This window comes from Perca fluviatilis, chromosome 20 (genome assembly GCF_010015445.1).
Source record: "Perca fluviatilis chromosome 20, GENO_Pfluv_1.0, whole genome shotgun sequence".
In the NCBI taxonomy this organism is placed as follows: domain Eukaryota; kingdom Metazoa; phylum Chordata; class Actinopteri; order Perciformes; family Percidae; genus Perca; species Perca fluviatilis.
The window spans coordinates 28468414-28490637 of NC_053131.1; the positions used below are offsets into that span (position 1 = coordinate 28468414).

The 22224-nt window shown below is 42.4% G+C and overlaps 2 protein-coding genes across 4 annotated transcripts; one reads left to right on the forward strand and one right to left on the reverse strand.

The window, feature by feature from the left end:
• Positions 1-1864: 1864 nt before the first annotated feature.
• Positions 1865-13727, reverse strand: supt7l (SPT7 like, STAGA complex subunit gamma). 2 transcript variants are annotated; one of them, XM_039785478.1, is made up of 5 exons: positions 13599-13727; positions 10536-11019; positions 9444-9768; positions 7547-7784; positions 1865-3680 (listed from the first exon to the last, which is right to left on the reverse strand). In XM_039785478.1, exons 1-5 carry the CDS (start codon positions 13630-13632, stop codon positions 3385-3387), a joined length of 1377 nt encoding a protein of 458 aa, XP_039641412.1. In that variant the 5' UTR covers positions 13633-13727; the 3' UTR covers positions 1865-3384. The 2 variants fall into 2 exon arrangements, with proteins under 2 accessions (XP_039641412.1, XP_039641413.1); XM_039785479.1 differs by lacking the exon at positions 13599-13727 and adding an exon at positions 12678-12886.
• LOC120548973 (solute carrier family 4 member 1 adaptor protein) lies at positions 12966-21945 on the forward strand. Of its 2 annotated transcripts, none has more exons than XM_039785475.1 (14): positions 12966-13840; positions 15453-15663; positions 15846-15974; positions 16073-16133; positions 16263-16402; positions 16530-16690; positions 17987-18056; positions 18167-18356; positions 18576-18672; positions 18763-19012; positions 19219-19323; positions 19443-19528; positions 19650-19719; positions 20954-21945. In XM_039785475.1, the coding sequence occupies exons 1-14, from the start codon at positions 12995-12997 to the stop codon at positions 21001-21003; spliced, it is 2466 nt and encodes an 821-aa protein (XP_039641409.1). In that variant the 5' UTR covers positions 12966-12994; the 3' UTR covers positions 21004-21945. The 2 variants fall into 2 exon arrangements, with proteins under 2 accessions (XP_039641409.1, XP_039641411.1); XM_039785477.1 differs by having other exon boundaries at positions 12972-13090.
• Positions 21946-22224: the final 279 nt, after the last annotated feature.

The following is a 22224-nucleotide window of genomic DNA, read 5'->3' on the forward strand; positions in this document are numbered from 1 at the left end:
GCTATGACTTCATCAAGTTTTTTTTTCCAATTTACTATACTATGACTTTTTTATGACTTTTTTCGACATACTATACTATGACTTTTGATGACTTTTTCGACATACTACACTATGACTTTTCATGACTTTTTTTAGACATGATTTCTTTTTTAACTTGAATTATTTATTTGTTCCATTCTTTCATTTCAGAGTACAATAAGACATTGAACTGCATGAATTTCAATAAAAACTTGGAAAAATTGGGGTGTTATAAAACTTTTGACCAGTAGTGTACTTTGGCTTTTTATCACTTTTTCGACATTCTATACTATGAGTTTTAATTAGTTTTTGGACATACTATACTATTACTTTTTCATGACTTTTTTGATATACTATACTATGACTTTTTAATGGCTTTTTCAACATACTATACTCTGACTTTTATATCACTTTTTTTACATTTTATACTATGACTTTTCATGACTTTTTTTCGACATACTATACTTTTTCTTTTTCATTACTTTTTTCGACATACTATACTATGGTTTGTTTTTTCTTTACTATAATTTTCATTTCATTTACTTTTCTTTTTTTTTTTTTTTTTTCGACATACTATACTTTTTCTTTTTCATTACTTTTTTCGACATACTATACTATGACTTTTCATGACTTTTTTAGACATAATATACCATGAAAAGTTTCGACATACTATACTATGACTTTTTTATGATTTTTTTTTATACATACTATACTATGAAAATTTTCGACACACTATATTATGACTTTTTAATGACTTTTTTCGACATACTGCACTATGATTTTGTATCCCTTTTTTTCGACATACTATGGTTTGTTTTGCTATACTATACTATGAATTTCATAGACATGTACCATACTATTACTTTTTTCAACAATGACTTTTTTATCATACCATGCTATGCCTTTTTTATTACTTTTTTCGACATGCTATACTATGATTTCTAATCACTTATTTCAACATGCTATACTATGACTTTATAATTTTTTTTCCAACATACTATACTATAAATTTTTTCAACATACTATAGAATGACTTTTTAATGACTAGAAAACCAGCTCAACACTGCTTGCTGCTTTGACTTTGGCATCTGTTAAATGCTACTTGCTTCTTTGACTGTTTGATTGGGTTGCTTCCTTGGGGCAGCTGTTGCTCAGGTGGTAGAGCAGTCACCTACCAATCAAACGTTGCTGGTTCAATCCCGGCCAATGTCGAAGTGTCCTCGGGGCTCCAGATGCTGCTCCATTGGTGTGTGTATGTGTATGTTTATGTGATAAGCAAGTGGCACCTTATATGGCAGCCTAGGCCACAGTACGTGAATGATGCCTGTATTATGTAAAACGATTGGAATAGTTGTTAAGACTAGACACTACTAGAACTACAACCTTAAGTTAGCCGAGAAAGGGTTTGAACCCGCGAATTGCCGCTTGCGGCTATATTTTATGACTTTTAGATAGATATACTATACCACAACAATTGTCGACATACTAAATATACTATGACTTTTCTATCACTTTTATCGACAATTTTGGACTACGGTATCACTTTTTTTTAACATACTACAATATGACTTTTTAATTGCTTTTTTTTCACATACTATGCTTTGACTGTTTTTTTTACTTTATTTGATGGCACAGTGGCTCAGTTGTACAAGCAAATTGGCACTGCAGATTTTCTTTGAAATACTATATTGTGACTTTGTTATGACAATTTTCAACATACTATACTGACGTTTTCATGACTTTTTTTTTTACATATTATTTTTGTTATTGAATATATATTAATCCAAATTAAAGCCGGCAATTCAGTTTAGCATCAGCTTTTACAAAAACTTTCATCCAATATTGGTATTATTCAGCTTCTTTAATTAGAACCATTTCCACTTTCACCAGCTAGCAACTGCTTTTCCAAAAAAACTTAAAATATTCCACTTTTTTTTTGATACATTATTGGTATTATTCAACATTTCAATGAAATTCATACTAAAACCAAACCAAACCATTCCCACTTTTCCAACTATTCTCACTACTTCACCTTCTTCTTACGCAAATATGCCAGCAATCCAGTTTTGCTTTAGCAATTTAGCTTTTCAGAATTCACAAGTATTTTCTGCAGTACATGCATTTTGTTGTTGTTGATGCTGTCTTTCTATTGCAACTGTGGAGTTTGTGGCAGCTGTGGCAGAATGTCAGCATACAATAATTCCGGACTCCTAGAAGATCCAGGTGACATTGCTTACAGTTATTAGCATCGACAAAGGGAGCCTTTTTAATCAGAAAAGTGGAATACTGATTTTGTTTTCCAGCTGCTCCAAATTCCCACATGGGTCACACGGCACCACAAATATGGAAGTAAATCTGTTTCATCCATAAATCAACCATCAATGCAGCTAATTAAATATCAATGCGTGACCCAATCTGCACTACCCATATGCAGAGACTATTACCTGTCTAACTGTGAAAATGAAAGAGCCCCACACAAAAGAAAATCGAATTTGAAAAGTATTCAAACAGGCCTGCTGCAGAATTATGTGTGCCGTAATTAATTTGCCATTAAGACTGGATTGATGTTGCCTTCATGATGCAGAGAACCACGCCATAATTGCCTCTGGTGTTGCACTAACAGCTTTGCCTCATTACTGAAACAGATGCTAATTTAGCAGAGCGGCTTCAGGTTCACAGGTGTGTGTGTGTGTGTGTGTGTCTCCGAGTGGATCGTTCCGCAGTATTGGGCTACATGTAAAGTGTACTGCAAAAGGGAAATGAGGAGTTGAAAATACATCATAATATGCAACAGCATGTTCATGAGGGGGGGAAACAAACATATTTTCCTTTTTGGTGGAGCATCTTTTAATCGTAATGAATGGCACAGGCAGTAATTGGTACGTGAGGAGAAAGAGACTTAATAGCTTGGGAAAACAAACCTTTCTGCTGAATTATTAAGCTGTTTAGCTTAATTATTTGTTTTGGACAACTTGGCTTTCCTGTTCTTCTATTCATTAGGCTAATTGTAACCCTCCTATATTTTCTGAAACCCACTCAATAACTCAAACAAAACTGATACTTCAGAAGATGAAGATTTGACAATAAACCCCATTACAAATTCAATGGCAACATCTTCAACTATTTGGAGTGAAACTATACATGCATACTCATACAAATAAACAATTTTTTTTTTTTTTTTTTACATCTGTTCAGTTTGTTCATGACATTACTGTCTCAGTCAGTTTATGCAGTGCTATGCAGCTGCAGATGAGTCCTACGGCGTACAAGTGGTGTGTTTCACTTCATTTCGTTGCAGGATACCAAACGTGGAAGACTTGCTGGTGAGTCCACATCTCAGAGCTTATTGCATCCACAAATACTGCCTTACATCTTCTTCGCCCGTTTCTTAGGTCGTTGGTTGAAGACGGGCGAGGTGCTCATCAAGGAGTCGGGAGAATGTGAAGCGTAGCTGGCGTCTGACGCCGCGCCTCCGGGAGACGGCGCCATGGCTCCTCCTGACTCGCTCATGGTGGACATGGGCCCCCCCTCCTCGAACACATCTCCACCCAAGACACCGTGGTGATGGTGGTGGTGATGGCCGGCACCCTGGCCCTCCTCGCCATCCTGTGGCTCCATTTTCACCTGTGGCCACAGTGGGGAGTTGTTGGCTCCGCCCCCACCTTCAGAGAGAGGAGAACCAATTTAGCAAACGTGATCTTCCACCAGGAAACAAATACACTGCCAATACACTGCCTTAAAAGTCTTGGGGTTTTATTATTTCTATTTGTTTCTTCTCTTCCCTGTTGTGTGATGTGTTCCCCCTGTTCCCCCTTGGTGTTTCTATTGAATGTTAATATGGGGGGAAAAAGAAAAAAATGTAGTACGATAAAGAATGTAATGCTTTTTGCACTTTGACACTAAGAAAAGTACTACAATAAAGTAATAAAAACCAAAAAAAGACTAACCTGAATTTAAAGCACGTAGTTGCCCCCAGTGTGGGGGTAATGGTGCTACCTGTATCATTGTGTGGGTGGTGATGGCGCAGTGGATGCGACACGTGCCTTTGGTGTGGGAGATCTGGGTTCAGTTCCCACTGTCATACATCAACCAATGTGTCCCTGAGCAAGACACTTAACCCCTAGTTGCTCCAGAGGCGTGCAACCTCTGACATATGTAGCAACTGTAAGTCGCTTTGGATAAAAGCGTCAGCTAAATGACATGCTAAATGACATGCCATGTAATGTAAATTGTGTGATTCTTAAAATTACAGCCATATTCCCATAAACCCTGTTGCTTCTTTCTTCAAAGAATATACATATAATAATATTGGTATGTGTTTAGAAGATGGGGAAAGATAAACGCAAAGACGACTGGGATATCAACAACGGTGCGTTATGATCAAATGAGTCAGTCAAGGCGATGCAGTTACAAAAGTCAAAATGGAAGCTCTGTTTAACGCGCAAGGCAAAAAGAATTTCTCTCTTGAGGTATAAATCAATCCAGCAGATATCCCGGAAAAATCAGATCCAGTGTCAGACAGTGGCAGTTATACCTCAAAATGAATTTGGTGATAACTGTCTTAACTTTAAGGTGTCAATTCTTTGGAGGAGATCAAATGTCTCACATTTACAGTAAGAGATCTAATACACGCCACATAGACTAAGAGGAAGAACAAAACTGCTCCAACATCAAATAAATATAAGCATAAATCTCTGCTTCGAGAGGTTTAGCCAGAAACAAGCTTATGACTGTAAACAAAAACATGTATCTAGCATGTTTTAAAGTGCTCATATTATGCTCATTTTCAGGTTCATAATAGTATTTAGAGGTTATATCTGAATAGATTTACGTGGTGGTTTAATTTTCAAAAAACACTTTTTTGTTGTACTACACATTGCTGCAGCTCCTCTTTTCACCCTGTGTGTTGAGCTCTCCGTTTTAGCTACAGAGTGAGGCATCACACTTCTGTTCCATCTTTGTTGGGAGTCGCACATGCGCAGTAGCTAGGTAAGGACTACTAGCCAGTCAGAAGCAGAGTATGAGGGCGTGCCACGCTAGCAGCTAGGCGAGCATTATAACGTGTTACAAAGTGACGCACGTGTGTCGCTGAAGTAAAGGCTGGACTACAATAGAGCGGTTTGGAGCAGTTTGTGAACAGTGTTTTCTGTTGGAGATGGTAAGTCCCTTTGGGGTGGACTTTGGGCTTTTTTACTCTGTAAACCTATAACATGCACAAAAAAGATACCGTATATAACAATAAAGGAAAGGCAAAACAACAAAAAGCATAATATGAGCACTTTAAATGCCACTAAAGACTCATTTTCATACAGTAAGTAAGTTTTTTGTTACCAACTGTAGTGTCACACTACTACAGCAGAACCTGTTTAATGATTCATGGTTAATAAACCACCTGATCCAACATACTGATGGTGGCAGCAAGGGTTATGTCTGCTTGCATGTTCTGATTGAGTTTTTTTGATGGTGGGGACAGGCCCAGTCATCTTCTCCTTTTCAGTAACACCCATCTAGGAAACCATTTCCACTGCAAACCTTGGGCTCACTGCGACCACCGCTATCTATCGCAATGAATGGAACAACATAAATACGCCGAGCGCACAGGAGACACTCATATTCAGCGGTGAAACAAGGTCCACCTTCCCTCTGTCGCTCTATACGTCCTAATGACGTACAATAGAGTTGTTAAAAGAAATCCAACACGGAACAATTAAAACATGGTCCTTGTGTCAACTAGAAATCCAGCTTCAGACTCATGTTTACGGTTAGAAAAATAGCTAACTGCAGAGTATCTGCATCTATCAACATGATATAGGTAACGTTTAATAAGGACCTAGTCCTTATCATGTGATAGTTCCAGTGCCGCTGGAGATTCAGCTGGATGTGCCTCACCTTCTGCTTTCTTTGTGTTGGCATTCTTAACTCCGGGTAACATCCTCCGAGCTAGAACCCACAATCAAATTAGATGGATCTTTTTTTTTTTTTTTTTTTAAGTAAAATTCTCATCACACACTCGACAGCCATTTTAAATCCAGAGCTCGCCTCCCTACGTGCACATGCTCCACCAAAACAAGTTCGTTCCTGAGGCCATTTTGCAGTGGCACTGTTGCTGCGTCCGGCGCTTAGCGCCGCCCATGACGATTGTGATTGGTTTAAAGACTTGCCAATAAACCAGAGCACGTTTTTCTCCTATTCGGGAATGTTGTGGACTAGCCAGACCCTCCTCCACAGCGCTGTGGAGGAAGGTGTGGCAATGCAAAACTAATAAGGCCCAAATACATTCAACAAATAGTCATATTATTGTGATATAAGCAAGCTTATCACAAGCAGTTAGTGACGGCCAAATGAAGCCTCATGAAGCTTCGGTAACCATTTTCTTTATTTTCTGAGCCCACTAGATGGCGCTCTTGGTTTTAACCCTTGTGTTGTCTGCTGAAAATGAATGTTTTTATGCTTTTTGTCACGTTTTTAACGCCTTTTTTTATTAAGGGTCAATAAACCTAATTTATATGACATTATACCTAATTTGAGTTTTTTTTTTAAAGCAGAAATCATGAGGTTTTTTGACTACTAGTTAAGATCAGAGGATGTTGAATGAATCACAGACTGGTTCATGTCAAAGTTTAGTCAGGACACTGGTACGAAACCGTTTTAAACATTTCTTTCAAATGCTTTAAAATGGAATTAAACAGTGTGCTTTCAGCCCTTTGGTAAACGGAGAAAATAAAAGTTAACAATAATAAAAACAACAGAATAAAAGGCAAACAGAAGTAAAACACTCCAACAACAGAAACCATCCAGGAGGTACAGCACACATTAAAAAGGGCCAAGGTAGGTTCAATCCCCAGACCGGCAGGATAAACAATCTGGGTGGGGAAAGTGAAAGAGTAGCGCTTGCCCTCCCTCATTACCACCAGTGAGGTGCCCTTGAGCAAGGCCCTTAACCCCAACTGCACCAGTGGAGCAGCTCAGAATGTGGTTGTACTGGGCAGCTTGTACCTGTGTGAATGTGATCAGGTCGTTGTTGCAAATTAGAATTTGTTCTCAATCGACTTACCTGGATAAATAAAGGTTAAATAAAAAATGTCCTTTCGCGATATGTATATTGTGCCAGTTAATATTGCGAGGACGATAAAAAGAAAAAAACAATATATTGTGCAGTCGAGCCGCCACTGCGAAGGCGCGGCCACCGCGGTTTTGGTTTTGAGCCTAAATTTCGGCACAGCCAGAAGACCAGAAGATCTCAGTGATCTCACCAAGGGAGGGGGACACACAATTATTCAGAAATATAAAGTGGGGCCAGTCCTTGTAGTGCTTTGAAAGTGATTAAAAGAAATTGTAAATGAATTCTGAACTATAGGTTCCCAATGCTGATTGGCCAGCACTGGTGTATTGTGGGCCCTACATCTAGTATTATATCTAGTAAATCAAACAAGGAAGGTTTAATCTAGAGCCTGTACACTTCTATTCCCTCTGTAGAAAATGTATAGATGAATGCAGAGTAAACATTTGAACGGAATACTGGTCTCACCTGAGGTGTGGGGAGAATGGTCACCCTCCAGGCCTGAAGCCAGCCTCTCAGCGTGGGTCCCGAGGACCCCCATGGGCAGAGCTTGGTCCCCAGAGGCCAGGTCGGCCTCAGGCTCCTCGCTAACAGGGAAAGAGATGTCACTCATGGGCTCCTCCTTGATCCTCGGGGGCTTAGAGTCCTCCAGAGCCTTATCTGGGTTCACCAGTCGTTCATATTCCTCCGACAGATCTTTACTCACCTGGAGAGAAGAAATGTAGGATCTGAGCCTTGATGATCTAGTATTTTTGATTCAATTCATCAATATGAAATGCCCATAATCCAGCACAATGTGAAAACAATATTCAGTGATTTGCCAAAGCTAATCACAGACACAAAAGGATCTGCTCTACTTTCTGCTCTCTACAAAGCTCAGTTGTATTTCTTTAGAAGTCATGTTGGCACTGAAGACAGTGAATCTCTCAGTTTGCTTTCTGTTTCATTTCCAAGCAGCTTGCACACAAGGTGCCATACTGCCCATTGTTCTCACTCGTACCAAGTTCTTCATGCTTTCTGAGATGATTCAGCATTGTTGTGGTGAAGCCCTGGCAGCTTACACTGACATTTCCAAACATTCTTTTCAGCACTCTGCCAAATTGGATTATTTTCATTATCTTTTAAAAAGGTCCCATGGCATGAAAATTTCACTTTATGGAGGTTTTTTTAACATTAATATGCGTTCCCCCAGCCTGCCTATGCTCCCCCAGTGGTTAGAAATGGTGATAGGTGTAAACCGAGCCCTGGGTATCCTGCTCTGCCTTTGAGAAAATGAAAGCTCAGATGGGCCGATCTGGAATCTTCTCCTTATGAGGTCATAAGGGGAAAGGTTACCTCCCCTTTCTCTGCTTTGCCCGCCCAGAAAATTTGGCCCACCCATGAGAGAGAGACATCATGGCTTTCAAACGAGCAAAATGGCAGTTGGTCAAGGCCACACCCCCACCCTCCAACATGCCCCCCCTCTCTCCTCCTCAATAGCTACAGACACAGAAATTGCACATCCTAAGGAAAGCTCATTGTGGGACTGGTTCTAGTTGCTGTAATTCTGCACCAATTTCGGGAAAGAGACTTCAGATACAGTATTAGGAGACCACTAAGGTCTATATGAAAGCATCCAAAGAGCACCATGTCATGGGACCTTTAATTTGCACACTAGTTTTCCAATTTACTGCAAAATGTCAGAATATAGTGGGAAAATGCCCATAATCAAATCATTGTTTTCCAGAGTCTATGGTGACATCTTTTTTAGTGGAGGCTAAAAAGCAGAGATGGGGCATCCCCACTTTAAAATACTGTCGGAAACCCTGTCTTCAAATGTCTTGTTACGTGCAAGCTAAAGTCCAAAATCCAGAAACATTCAATTTACAATGATACAAAATAACTGAGAAAAGTAGCAAATCCTCATATTGGAGAAGCTGGAACTAGAGAATGTTTGATGTTTAGCTTGATAACAATTCATTTATTATTAAACTAAAAATAAAAAAATATACTTTACAAAAAATGATCAAGCAAGTGGGCAATATGGATAAAATCCTTTATCATGGTAGGGTCATTTTATGTCATGCTATCTATATTTACTGACATATGATACACAGCATTTTCTGCAAGATCAAATGAGAAACTGAATAACAAACAGGCAGGAATGACAGTAAATTAAAAACCACACATAAAGGTACTTAATCACATACATGCAAAAATCCTTTACAAAAAATCCATTGCTTTAAAACTAATTAATATAGATACCCTGGTATAAAAAAAATCTATGCCAAAATCATGGATGGTTGACAAATTTTGTATTGTCTTAGAGTGTAGATTGTCAAATAGCACAACCCTACAAACAGTTATGACCCATTCCCAAACTCACCTGCAGCATGTAGCTGTGATAGTCCTTGATCCGCACTTGCCAGAAGCGCTGCAGGGCCAGCACGCTGCCAATGCCCACCTCATGGAACACTTGCTCTACCACGTCTGGAAAGGGACTTGCTCCAAGCCGAGCCTCCCGGTCCACCGCCACCCGCAGCATGCGCGACAGGCGCAGGTAATGCTCATGGACCAGGTCGGTCAGGGTCTCCAGCACGCTCTCCTGGGCCGACTCAAAGCCAGCGTGGGCCAAGATGGTGGCCACTGACTGATAGAGGAGTGGCCTGCAGGAGGGCCAACTCAGCTCTGTGACAGGCTCGCCTTTACCCCTAAGAATGGAAAGAACCAGAAGAGATCAGAAGAGATGAAAGGAGACAAATGATGACTGGTTGATAAAATGTCTGAGATTATATCTGTGAAATGCTGAGTAATGCTGTATGTAAACAAGTTATAAGATCTAAACTTTGAGTGACTTTTGAGCCTACAATTTAGATGCTTTATGGAACATATTTAAAGGTCCCATGGCATGAAAATGTCACTTTATGAGGTTTTTTAATATTAATATGAGTTCCCCCAGCCTGCCTATGTTCCCCCAGTGGCTAGAAATGGCGATAGGTGTAAAACGAGCCCTGGGTATCCTGCTCTGCCTTTGAGAAAATGAAAGCTCAGATGGGCCGATCTGGAATCTTCTCCTTATGAGGTCATAAGGAGCAAGGTTACCTCCCCTTTCTCTGCTTTGCCCGCCCAGAGAATTTGGCCCACCCATGAGAGAGAGACATCATGGCTTTCAAACGAGCAAAGTGGCAGTTGGTCAAGGCCACACCCCCACCCTCCACCTTGCCCCCCCTCTCTCCTCCTCAGTAGCTACAGACACAGAAATGGCACATACTAAGGAAAGCTCATTGTGGGACTGTAGTGTCTAGTGGCTGTAATTCTGCACCAAGGCTGAATTTCAGGAAAGAGACTTCAGATACAGTATTAGGGGACCACTAAGGCCTATACAAAAGCATCCAAAGAGCACCATGTCATGGGACCTTTAAATCACAAAGACAGGAGTGCAGCATCTTGGCCCAGCCACATAGTCAGATTAACTTACTTATAGAAGTCACTTTCAGGGTCACTGTGGCGGAGCACGAAGGGCTGCCGCGGGGCTTTGCTGTCCACAGGTAGCAAGTCATCTGGCATGACAGGTGGGGTGGGAGGACGCAGGGGCAGGTTGGTATCCGCCTCCTCCAGCTTGCTGCCACCCTCCGAAGACGCTGAGCTCTGACCCTGAGCTTGGGCCGTTGACAAGAGGCCACGGAGGCGGCGGGCATGCTGACACAGCTGCACTGTGTGGATGGTGAGGCTGCAGGGCTCTGAGGGGATGTCCAACATTGTGGTGGGCCGCGGCCGCTGGGCCGAGGGCTGGTGCAGGGGAGGGTCCTGCATCTCTACCGAGCGAAACTCACGCTGGAGCAGGTCAAAGGAGCTGCGACTGGGAGGAGCCCCCGCAGGCCCGGGGATCTCACCCCAGTAACGCATCATGATGAGGGATGAAAGCCGGAAGGACACAAGCCGGATTGAAACTCTTATTGAATCTGAAAATTGGAAAAGGAGGGAGAGGAAAGTTGGAGAGACCGTCACAATTGAGGATGAAGTGGGTATACACCATCAGATAAAATAGATAGCATTGATTCAGATTTTTTGACACCACCTTGACAGTGGCGATTTTAGACCCTTTTTAGGGGGGCTCAAGACCCCCTAAATTTCAACTCAGCCCCCCTAAAAATTATAATAATTAAAAAAAATTATTTAATAAATTTTAGTGCTTCAAGTTAGAGTTTGTGAACTTGTCTGTTAGTGACAGAGGACAAACAATTACAGGTTCAAAGAAACAGGTTTAATATCCTGTGTCGCTGTCGCCAATGCTATGCACCTGTAACCCAGTCAAGGAGTTTTATTTTCCATTTATTTATTGTTTACACCTCATTATCATTTCATTTGATTCTAGTAGTCCATAAATGGACTTTCGTAGTTTTTTTCATGTTTAATATTTTGCATGTATCTTATACTGTTGTAATAATAAATACATATATTCATTGTTATCCAGTGAAATGACTTATTTAGCAGGGGGAGTTAACACTTTTGCAAAGCACTGTATCCGTGTCACATTCTCATTAGGGGCTGAGCCCCCCTAAAGGTCGGATCCTAGAATCTCCCCTGCACCTTGAATTAACCTAAATCAGTTTAGAACGGTTTGGCTTAGAGCCGGGCAATATATCGATATTATATCGATATCGTGACATGAGAGTAGATATCGTCTTAGATTTTGGATATCGTAATATGGCATAAGTGGTGTCTTTTCCTGGTTTTAAAGGCTGCATTACAGTAAAGTGATGTCATTTCCTCAACTTAGCAGACTGTTCTAGCTGTTCTATTATTTGCCTTTACCCACCCAATATCGTGATATTTGATTGTCTCCATATCGCCCAGCCCTAGTTTGGCTTCTCAAAATAGTTTAAAAGGTGACGTTTTTGCTGATACAGCTAAACTATAAGTGCCAAGGGAAGATATCGGCAAATATTAGTCAATAGTTGCGAAATGTATTGCGCAGTAGCCTAACGTCACTTGTCTAATGATTATTTCGGCATACATCTGACCAATCGCTAACACGTAAAAAAAAGAAGAAGAAAAAAGAGCAATTATTATGGGTTCGCGCTGGGGTATATGTGTAGTTTAGTGTCCCAAATTATTTTACAAAAACTGAGTGTCCCAAATGATGAGGGTCTTATTTGAGACCGGTTGCCCGAACCCTAACACCTGTTAAACAGGTGGTTTAGCAGGTTCATAATTAAGGACATTGTATGGGGAATTTGGGACACTAAACTGCACGTATAGCAAAAACATTTGGAATAACGCAGGTAAAGTTAATTAAATTTGAATGGTAAAAAAAAACTATTGCATTTAGCCGCGTAAACTAAAGTCTTTAAAGATTCAACAGGTATGACTGTTCGCCAAATAGCAAGTCAACACAGAATGCCAGGTGTCTGGCTGGAGTTTGGCTCAGCATCCAGCGCCGTGGAGATAGGTCTGGCAATGGGAGAGTTATTGGTACAGCATGGGGAGAGAACCAACAACTTATTCATGGGGAGCAAACGACTAAGCTAGTCAGCCAGCTACGTAGCACGCATGTTTAGCTAGTTAAATGATATATACGTTAAAATCAATAACAACAACAACAACAACAACAACTCACATTACACAGGGACGGATGAAACGTATGTTGGTTAATGGCCCTTTTATCTTTGAAGGAAGTTGCACAGGAACCAACGTTAAGCCTTTTCGTCCTTGTTGCAAAAGAAACTCGGGTGAACAACTGAACGGGATGTTTAGTTCCGCAACAAACCATTTATTTTGACTGGCGCAACCATGACACATTCCATTATAATGCCGTGCGGTCGTGTTTGAAATTATTTTCCAACCTCTTTTCTTTGGATCGTATCATTTATTAGCGAATTTATAGAGGCTTAGCTAGATAACCCGTGCGAAATTCACAGTTGCACCCAAATAAACATGGCTGCGCCCCCGCCGACGGACGCGAGTGTGAAAAATACGGAGGAGCAAATTACCTCTGCGATGGAAACGGACGAGTGCTCTGCCGCAGAACATGTAAGAGAGCCGGAAAAGAAAGCATTACACAAAACTGAACCAGAAACAAAGGACACTTTTAAAAAACCTGCTCTTTTCGCTGCGCCTTCCCTCGCCAGCAAACGCGGTAACGTCGCTGCTCCGTCCAAACCAACAACAGCAGCCGAGACAAAACATGTCAAAGAACATGACGAAGCTGAAGTTGTAGACACTGACGTTACTAGTGAGCATTCTTCTGGTCATGTAAACGGGAAAAACCCCACCGAAAAAGGCACAGAAGAGGACAAGAAAGGCGGTAAAGACAACAATGTGGCTCCTGTCAAAACCAAGCCAGAAGCTTTGGCTAAACCCAGGGTGCTTCCTGCTAAATGCCCCCCCGCTGGTAAATTCCCCCCTATCCCATATACAGAACCGCCCTGGGGTGGCGTGGCTTCAGACATCCCCTATGCTCTGGAAATCCTTAAAAACGGCACCATAGTGGACACTGTGCCTCTCACGCAGAAAAGTTACTTCGTGGTCGGACGTTTACCTGTGTGTGACGTCTCTTTGGAGCATCCCTCCATCTCCAGGTACCATGCGATAATTCAGTACCGCAGACAGGCTGGAGACGGGGAGTCCGTCGGAGAGGAGAGAGGCTTTTACGTCCACGATCTGGGCAGCACACACGGCACTGTGGTGAACAAGAACAAGATTCCGCCCAAGACCTACATCAGGCTCCGTGTGGGACACGTCTTAAAGTTTGGTGGGAGCACAAGGCTTTTTATCCTGCAGGTAAATCCTGAATGTGGACCCCCTTTATACCATCAGTTAAAGGTCCCATGGCATGAAAATTTCACTTTGAGTTTTTTTAACATTAATATGAGTTCCCCCAGCCTGCCTATGGTCCCCCAGTGGCTAGAAATGGCGATAGGTGTAAACCGAGCCCTGGGTATCCTGCTCTGCCTTTGAGAAAATGAAAGCTCAGATGGGCCAATCTGGAATCTTCTCCTTATGAGGTCATAAGGAGCAAGGTTACCTCCCCTCTCTCTGCTTTGCCCGCCCAGAGAATTTGGCCCACCCGTGTGAGAGAGAGACATCATGGCTTTCAAACGAGCAAAGTGGCAGTTGGTCAAGGTCACACCCCCCCCCCCCCCCCCCTCTCTCCTCCTCAATAGATACAGACACAGAAATGGCACATCCTAAGGAAAGCTCATTGTGGGACTGGTTCTAGTTGCTGTAATTCTGCACCAATTTCGGGAAAGAGACTTCCGAAATTGCCCAGACCATTGTTATCATTTATAACACTAATATTGCAATCTTCCCACTCTGCTTTAGCTTCTTACAAAACCTCAAACAGTCCGAAGAGGCAACTGTTCAAAGCCTTCAAAAACCATGTTAAATCTATTTTTCAAAACAGGAAGCTCACAGTCAAATCAGATGGATCCATACTGTATATTCTACTCATTAAAGGGACTCCCAAAACAAGATTTCTTCATCCGTGCCATACGTAGTGCTGAAAGATTAGGCTAGTTGAAAAACTGATGTCAATAAGATGACTCCAAAATTAATTTGTATTATTTATGAATCATTTGTCAAGTAAAAACGCTAAACATTTGTGTGTTCCAGCTTCGCAAAAATGAAGTGCTGCTTGGCTCTCATTTATATTTTAAATTGAATATCTTTTAAGATTTTGGCATCTGACATCACTCAGCCATTATGCACGTAAGTGAGAAGCCTCAGCAGGAAAGTTTCTCAAAACTAACGTTTTGTGTGCACTTGTGGTTAGCAGAAAAATAAACATAAAACAGCAATTTAGCAATTCTGATGAATTTCTGACGAGCACTATTTTGATAATAATTTAAGTCCTTTATCAAGCAATTTGGCATTGACAGTTTTGAAGTGCATTTTGTACTGTTGAGTGTTTTATAAACCAGTGTTGTGCTGTAATGCAGTCATCGTTGTAGACCACTCCTCATCTCGGCTAGAGGCTGCCATAGCCACTGCTAGCATAACGCTCAATGGTGTTTTAAGCCCCCAACGTCGACTTCCAAGGCAGCGCTGCCACCGTAGACTACAAGGCCCCTAACCCTAACCCTTGCCTAATCCTAGTGCCTTCCAGGCAGCGCTGCCTGGAAGATGACGTTGGGGGCTTAAAACACCAAAAACCTAGCATAACACACACAAATCTCTGACTGAACTCGTGGTGGTGAGTTGCATTGTGGGTAATGTAGGCGGCAGGTTTTGCCAAGGAAAAAGACTGGGTGAAATAAAATAGACAATATCTCTGGTTCTGCTGCATTTTTATTTTATTTTTTTTAAACTGCCCTTTCGTGAGTCTGACTGTGTTTAAAGAAGTGCAATGATAAATTGGTGGCGTACTCTTCCCCTTTCCTCCTTTGTACAGGGTCCAGAGTTTGATGAGGAAGAGGAGTCTGAGCTAACAGTGACAGAGCTGCGGGAGAAATCCCGAAAACACATGGCAGAGCTGGAGAGGAGGATGATGGGAGACGGTTCTGATGGTGATGATGATGAGGAGGAGGAGAAGGAGAAGAACAAAGACAACAAGGGCCAGAGCAAACTGTCAAATGAGGACTCAGGCTGTTCATGGGGAATGGGTGAGCTTTTCTGCTAGTTGTAGGATTATAGGATTATGCTCCAGTATGTTACGTGTCATCTGTGATGCCATCCTGAGTGAGTTGGTGTCAACTTTCTCTTTAAGTAAAGTAACTAAAGAAGCATGTTAACCCCTTTTGTTCTCTTCTTTCATTTCATCGGTCTCTATGAATCCACCCTGCAGCTGACGAGGCTGTCCCAGAGGAAGACGAGAATGAGGAGAACCCTTTTTCAACAGAGTTCCACGAGGACCAGGAAGCTGCCTACCTGAAAGACCCAAAGAAGGCCTTGCAGGGCTTCTACGACAGAGAAGGTGAAAATACTGTGTGTTAATTCGCACACGTCTGCTTCTTCTGTTTTTCTAGTTCTTGTATTTCTTGACTTCAACTTTTGGCATCCTTTTTATTTTAGGAGAGGAGCTGGAGTTTGAGTACGAAGCCCAAAGCCACGGCACCTGGCTTTGCAGAATAAAGTGAGTGACGTGAAACCCCCGATTCAGGATTTGTAAAACAATTTGTTTCAAAACAATGTTTCCTTGTCGTCGAGTGTGTGTGTGTGTGTGTGTGTAGAGTCACACAGTTCATGGTGCTGCTTCTGTCAGGCTTCCGGTGGACGATGCCCTGGGCCGGCAGCTGGTTGCCGAGGTGACCCACACAGGGAAGAAGAAAGACGCAGCGGTCCAGTGCTGCCTGGAGGCGTGTCGGATGCTGGAAGCCAGAGGGCTGCTCCGCCAGGAAGCAGGTGTGAACTCAGCTCCAGCGGGAATGTCTGAAAGTAGAATTGGGAACAAACCACACGGAGAGGTTATATGGCTTGTCGTCAGGAAGATTGCGGTAATAGTTTCCCCTGTTCAACATCTTATTTCTAGTGTCCCGCAAGCGCAAGAAGAAGAACTGGGAAGACGAGGACTTCTACGACAGCGATGACGACACCTTCCTGGATCGAACCGGCACTGTGGAGAAAAAGAGGCAGGAACGAATGAAAAAGGCGAAAAAGGTTGAGGAGCGGCCTGAGACCTATGAATCATTGGTAAAAATCTGCTGCTGTTTATACACGTGACACATGACACTGTACATCTTTAATCATCACCTTATAATATTCACTATTGCCTTATTTACTAGCTTTGAGCTAAATGCTCACATCAGCATGTTGCGAGCTCACATGGACAATGCTGACATGCTGGTGTGGTATAATATACAGTATATAATGTTGACCATTCTCACCATCTTAGTTTAGCACGTTAGCATGCTAACATTTGCATATTGGCACTAAAGTGGACAAGTTAAAATTTTCGACCTGGCGATGGAGTTAATGACAAATGTAAAAGGATCACCAAAGTTATTACAATTCATCCTTAGGGAGGACAAGAATGTCTGTACCAAATGTCATGACAATTCATTCAATGTCTATAATACACATTTCACTAAAAAAACCACATGGTGGCGCCAGAGGAGACATCAGGGGATCACCAAAGTCAGAAGAATTCATCCTGTGGGCACTTTGTTTCGTTTTTTTTTTTCTTTTCATTATTATTTATTTACATGTATAAAACAATTAATATATAGTTGATATATAATTTGCAAGGGAACGTGAAGGAGAATTGCCTAAAAACCCTCAAGGGCTTGAAAAGTGGCATTTTGCCGGCAGCATATTACAGTAAGTAATTGTGTCTGTCTATTATACAAAATTTGTATTCATCAGTAATTTTAAACGCATATAAAGAACACTGATTCATACAATACAATCACGTGTACACAAACACCATCATTAACAGACTAAGAGCCACATATATAAAAAAAAAATAGATATATTGAAACTGTGGATAGCTGTTGCAAATAGATATTTGTGGCAAAGTTTATAGTATTCCATCCAATAAATGTAGCCATGTTTCAGTCTAGACCGACATGGTGACTTACCGACAAACTGACATTGCCGTCTACAGAGCCACACCACTGGCACGGCTAAAAAGCCTGCTGCTAAAACTGCCATCTGCTAGTCGTTCACTTCAAGTAGCAAATACCAAAAAATACCACACTGCCCTCTGTTTTTTTTCTTGTTGCAGTATGTCTACCCTATAAGACCTCATACCTTATAAACCACACAAGGCGCATGAGTCTCCTCTTTATCAAAATCATGTTAATACATGTATAAATGCAGGTGCTCTCTGTAGGGTTAGGGGAGCTGCGCTTTTTACCATAAATAACAGAAAAATTGATTTCGCTTTGGAAACAACTCTATTCTCTAACGTGTAAACTGCACTTGTGCTGTAATGCTAAGTATACTGTGTGTTTCCGCAGTAACATTCATGTATTTGATGTCATGTAGGTGGCCAAACTGGCAGAGGTGGAGAAGGAGCTGGCAGAGACCCAGAAAAAGCTCAACGGTGGTAGGGGAGGTGAGTCAGGATTGTCTGCATGTTCACTGTTTTGTGTAGATGGATGCCACAATACCTCCTAGATGCCTGTTCTTCTTGCGTTATTCCATGTTTCATCCCCCCCCCGTTAGACTCCTCCGGCTCTTCCACCGAGGACCCCCTGGACGCCTTCATGACTGCAGTGCAAAGCGAGGCAGTGATGGACGCCGTGGAGCGCAGGAAGCTGCACGTGCACGTGGCCGACTTGCGCAAAGATGCTCAGAGGCTCCGCAAACTGGTCGAACTCACGCGGCCCGCCCAGATGCCCTCACTGCTGCCGAGGTTAGACGCAGTTACTACATTCGATGCGTCATACTGCTGAGAATTCTATTTTAAGCAAATACTCAAAACCCTGAAATATCGGCACATAAGTACATTAAGTACGGGAATGTGTTTTATAGCTTCTTTGAGACATTCTCTGGAGTTAACTGTGACGCAATTTATGGAACTGTCTTTTATTCCAATACATATTAGGTCTTTATATATTTGATGTGTGTGTAGTGGTAGCTCAGAGCCAGAGAAGCCTAAAAAGACATTACCTCTGTTTGGAGCCATGAAGGGAGGAAGCAAATTCAAACTGAAGACTGGTACTATTGGGGTAGGTGTTGTTTTAAGTCTAATCATCGGACTCTTTCACACTGCATTTTGTGTGTGTCTTTTGCTCAGCCTGTGTTCTTCTCTCCTGTAGAAGTTGCCTCTGAAGCGCCCCACCCTGCCCGCAGAGCTTTTCAACATGAAAGAACTTCCGCCCAGTGGAGAAGAGGAGGAGGAAGAGGAGGAAGACGGGGGAGAGAAAAATGAGGACCATGATGGTCAAGAGTCTGAGGCTACCGAGATTACAGATGTTGACTCTGAAGAGTCCAGTGCATCCACGTCTCAAGACAGGACCCCTTCAGGGCAGCCAAGACGGCAACAAGCACGGTCCCAAGAGCCTGAAGGTAAAAAGTCATGAGAACTGGAGGAAGTTTTTTTTTGAAGTAGACATTAACAAAGATGATAATTAACAAAGATGATGATGAAATATCTAGCAAAGCGGAATCTATGCAGCTTTATAAATGGAATGTTAATTTGTTCAAAACTTGTAGATCAGTGTGTATCCTAATTACCACACGTTATATTTTTTGATTGTCTGACTTGATATTAGAGCAAGGCCAGGAACAGAGGGGAGACGAGGAGTCTGCTGAAGCAGAGGAGCAGGGTCAGCAGCGCAGCAGCAGCAGCAGCAAGGCTGTGGCCCCATCGAGTACAGGTGGCTACTGTGTTGTATTGTTTCCATATTAGTCTGTGCTCTCTCTCTCTAACATTGGTCATTGTGTGTCAGCGGTATCGATGCACCATTGCTAATGTACTATACTTACATCTCCATAGAGTCCAAAGAAGCAGGCGACAGAGAGCCAGCAGCAGAGCCCAGCCCCAGAAAGAATGTGAAGAAGAAAGTGATGGGCCCCAGCAAAGTACACACACACACACACACACACACACACACACACGCACACGAATAAAACGAACACATTGAATTCTGTCACACAGAAAAGTGTGACGTAAATTGAATTTCCTCATGATTTGTCTCCACAGCCACCAAGGCAGCCCTCAGGACCGTATCCAGAGGACGACCCTGATTATTGTGTCTGGGTGCCTCCTACAGGTAAACCATCTGACTATTTGCACTAGACTCCAAGACTTATTGGACCAATTCACATGTCCTTAGGTCAAAGTCCATCTTATTTAGCAAGCAGCATTGCCAGACCTATCTCCGAAGCACTGTGTCAGCGCTGCAGTATGGTTTTGCTACAGCGCCTATCTATTCCAGGATATGGGGAAAAGCACTCTGGCTTGTTTGTATTATTTGTTTTTATTTTAAACCAATCACAGCCGTCCTGGGTGGCGCTAAGCTCCGATAGTGGAGATGGTGAAATGGGAGGGACATTGCGCGCACGATACGCTTCGGATGACAGGATTTATCCCAGCGACGTACATCTGTTGAGCCATACTAGTGTAACCATAACTCTATTGCTCTTTGTTCTGATAAGTAGATAGAAGTTCTTTGTCTAAATCTTTAGCCTTTTGGCCTGAATGAGTTTTCAAACCTGGTAAAAAGAAGCAATATCTGGATTTCAGATATGAAAAAAGTAGGCACCAAGGATAACTTGAAACAGCACCATTCTCATACTTTCACAATGGAGACACGGGCTTCTGTGTCGGAAAGTCGACAAACACAAGACACTGACAGCTTGTAAGTTCCTGGCCTACTGAGCACAGGAATGAAGGGGTGACATTTTTAAAGGTCCCATGGCATGAAAATTTCACTTTGAGTTTTTTAACATTAATATGCATTCCCCCAGCCTGCCTATGGTCCCCCAGTGGCTAGAAATGGCGATAGGTGTAAACCGAGCCCTGGGTATCCTGCTCTGCCTTTGAGAAAATGAAAGCTCAGATGGGCCGATCTGGAATCTTCTCCTTATGAGGTCATAAGGAGCAAGGTTACCTCCCCTTTCTCTACTTTGCCCGCCCAGAGAATGTGGCCCACCCACGAGAGGGAGACCTTAACATTTTCATCGTTTGTTAAGGAATGCAGATCAAAGTCACCTAAAAAATGATAAGATAAGTTTGAATCAGATAAAAATGGAAACAGCTGCCAAACTGAGCTTGGAATCGGGGTCAGAACTAATTGCGCTACGTCATTTTAGGATTGTGATTATTTGATGGTTTCATACAAGTCAGCAGTTAGGGAGCTGTACTTTACTGGTCCATTGGAGGAATTTGTTCTCAGGGGGCATCTCAAGCATTTTCTTTCTTTCTTTGAACATGTAATACAACAAGTATTGGTACGTAAATGTGAATCCTTTTGATGCTAAATCTAGCTTTTTCTCCACTCATAGGTCAGTCTGGAGATGGCCGTACGCACCTAAACGATAAGTACGGCTACTGAGGGAAGAGCACGCTCTTGTGTCTCCACTCCACCAGCTTTTATACTGCAGATAATACCTGCAACACAAAGCCTCCAGTCTCCTTAGCTCTGACCATTAACCCCCTCTACCCATCCCAGTCCCTGTGTGTGTGGTGCAGCTTAGAAAAGACAGAAACATGGCAGCCTGTAACAGACTGCCATGCTTGCAGAGGGACAATACTGCTGCACCTTTCATTATCTTTTGGGGATATTTGCACTCTGACTGCCATAAACAAAAAGCACGCCATTTCAATTCACATTAAACTGGCAAGCTTGGGGAGCAGACACTGGGCAGTCAGCCCGCTGGCACTTTTCACCCATGACAATAATAGGATGGGTAGCACTTGAATTGTGTCCTTTTTATTTGAATTCTATATCATCCAAGCAGAAAATGGAAAGGGACAGAGCAGGAGCAGTAACTGATCTGAATTCAGCTTTCTGCGCTTTGGCTGCTCCTCTTGCATTTAAATCCACCTGACATCCAATCTGTATCCCTCCCCTATTTGGCTTCAGTCGATCGCTGGCATAACCCAAAGTGTGTAGCAGGGAGGGAGAAAGAGGGAGAGCGTTGAAGCAGCTTTTCTGACCATCTGGACACTTGGATGGCTTACTGGATGAAACGCAAGATGATAATGACTCAAGCTAATGGGAGTGTGTGTCGGTGTCTACACACACACACACACACACACACACACACAGCCCAACCTTCTCAAAGTTCTCTTTTTAACAAGATTGTCTTTATGAGTGAGTCAGCTATTGGTGTGTTTGCCTAGAGCAGGATTCCTCGCTCTGTGAAATCCCACTCAGTGCTGTTCTGTTGGTTTACTGCCATACTCTCCACCCTCTTTTCTGTCATTTCTTCTCAAAACACAAAGTAAACTGTATTTTGTTATATAAATGTAAAATAAAATTGTCTGTACATAACCGGTGAGTTCTTTTTACACACTTCACATTCACCCTATTGTACCCACTCTCCTAAATTTTCCAGCCATCCGTCCTCTCCAGTCTACACTTCTGGGGCCTTCTTTGACGTCAGACTCTCTTTCTCTCTTTCAAGCTGCTTTACACACACAAAGAGAGTTTCTCAGGGTATGATCTGGCACAAAGAGGCCTGTGGTGTTGGCTGTAGATCTTTGCTGTGACCTACTAATCACGGATGGAAAGCCTTCTTCCCTGCCCTAAACTCATGAGAGGGGTCCTCTG

What these genes read in the sequence shown, in the direction of transcription:
- LOC120548973 (XM_039785475.1), top strand. Translation starts at nt 12,995, where the DNA reads ATGGCTGCGCCCCCGCCGACGGACGCGAGTGTGAAAAATACGGAGGAG. An exon ending in GCTGCTCCGCCAGGAAGCAG is followed by an intron (nt 16,403 to 16,529) that starts GTGTGAACTCAG and finishes TCTTATTTCTAG; the next exon opens with TGTCCCGCAAGCGCAAGAAG. An exon ending in GCTCAACGGTGGTAGGGGAG is followed by an intron (nt 18,057 to 18,166) that starts GTGAGTCAGGAT and finishes CCCCCCCGTTAG; the next exon opens with ACTCCTCCGGCTCTTCCACC.
- supt7l (XM_039785478.1), bottom strand. Translation starts at nt 13,632, where the DNA reads ATGGAGGGATGCTCCAAAGAGACGTCACACACAG. An exon ending in CAAAGAGACGTCACACACAG is followed by an intron (nt 11,020 to 13,598) that starts GTAAACGTCCGA and finishes TCCAATTTTCAG; the next exon opens with ATTCAATAAGAGTTTCAATC. An exon ending in CCTGAAAGTGACTTCTATAA is followed by an intron (nt 9,769 to 10,535) that starts GTAAGTTAATCT and finishes TTCCATTCTTAG; the next exon opens with GGGTAAAGGCGAGCCTGTCA.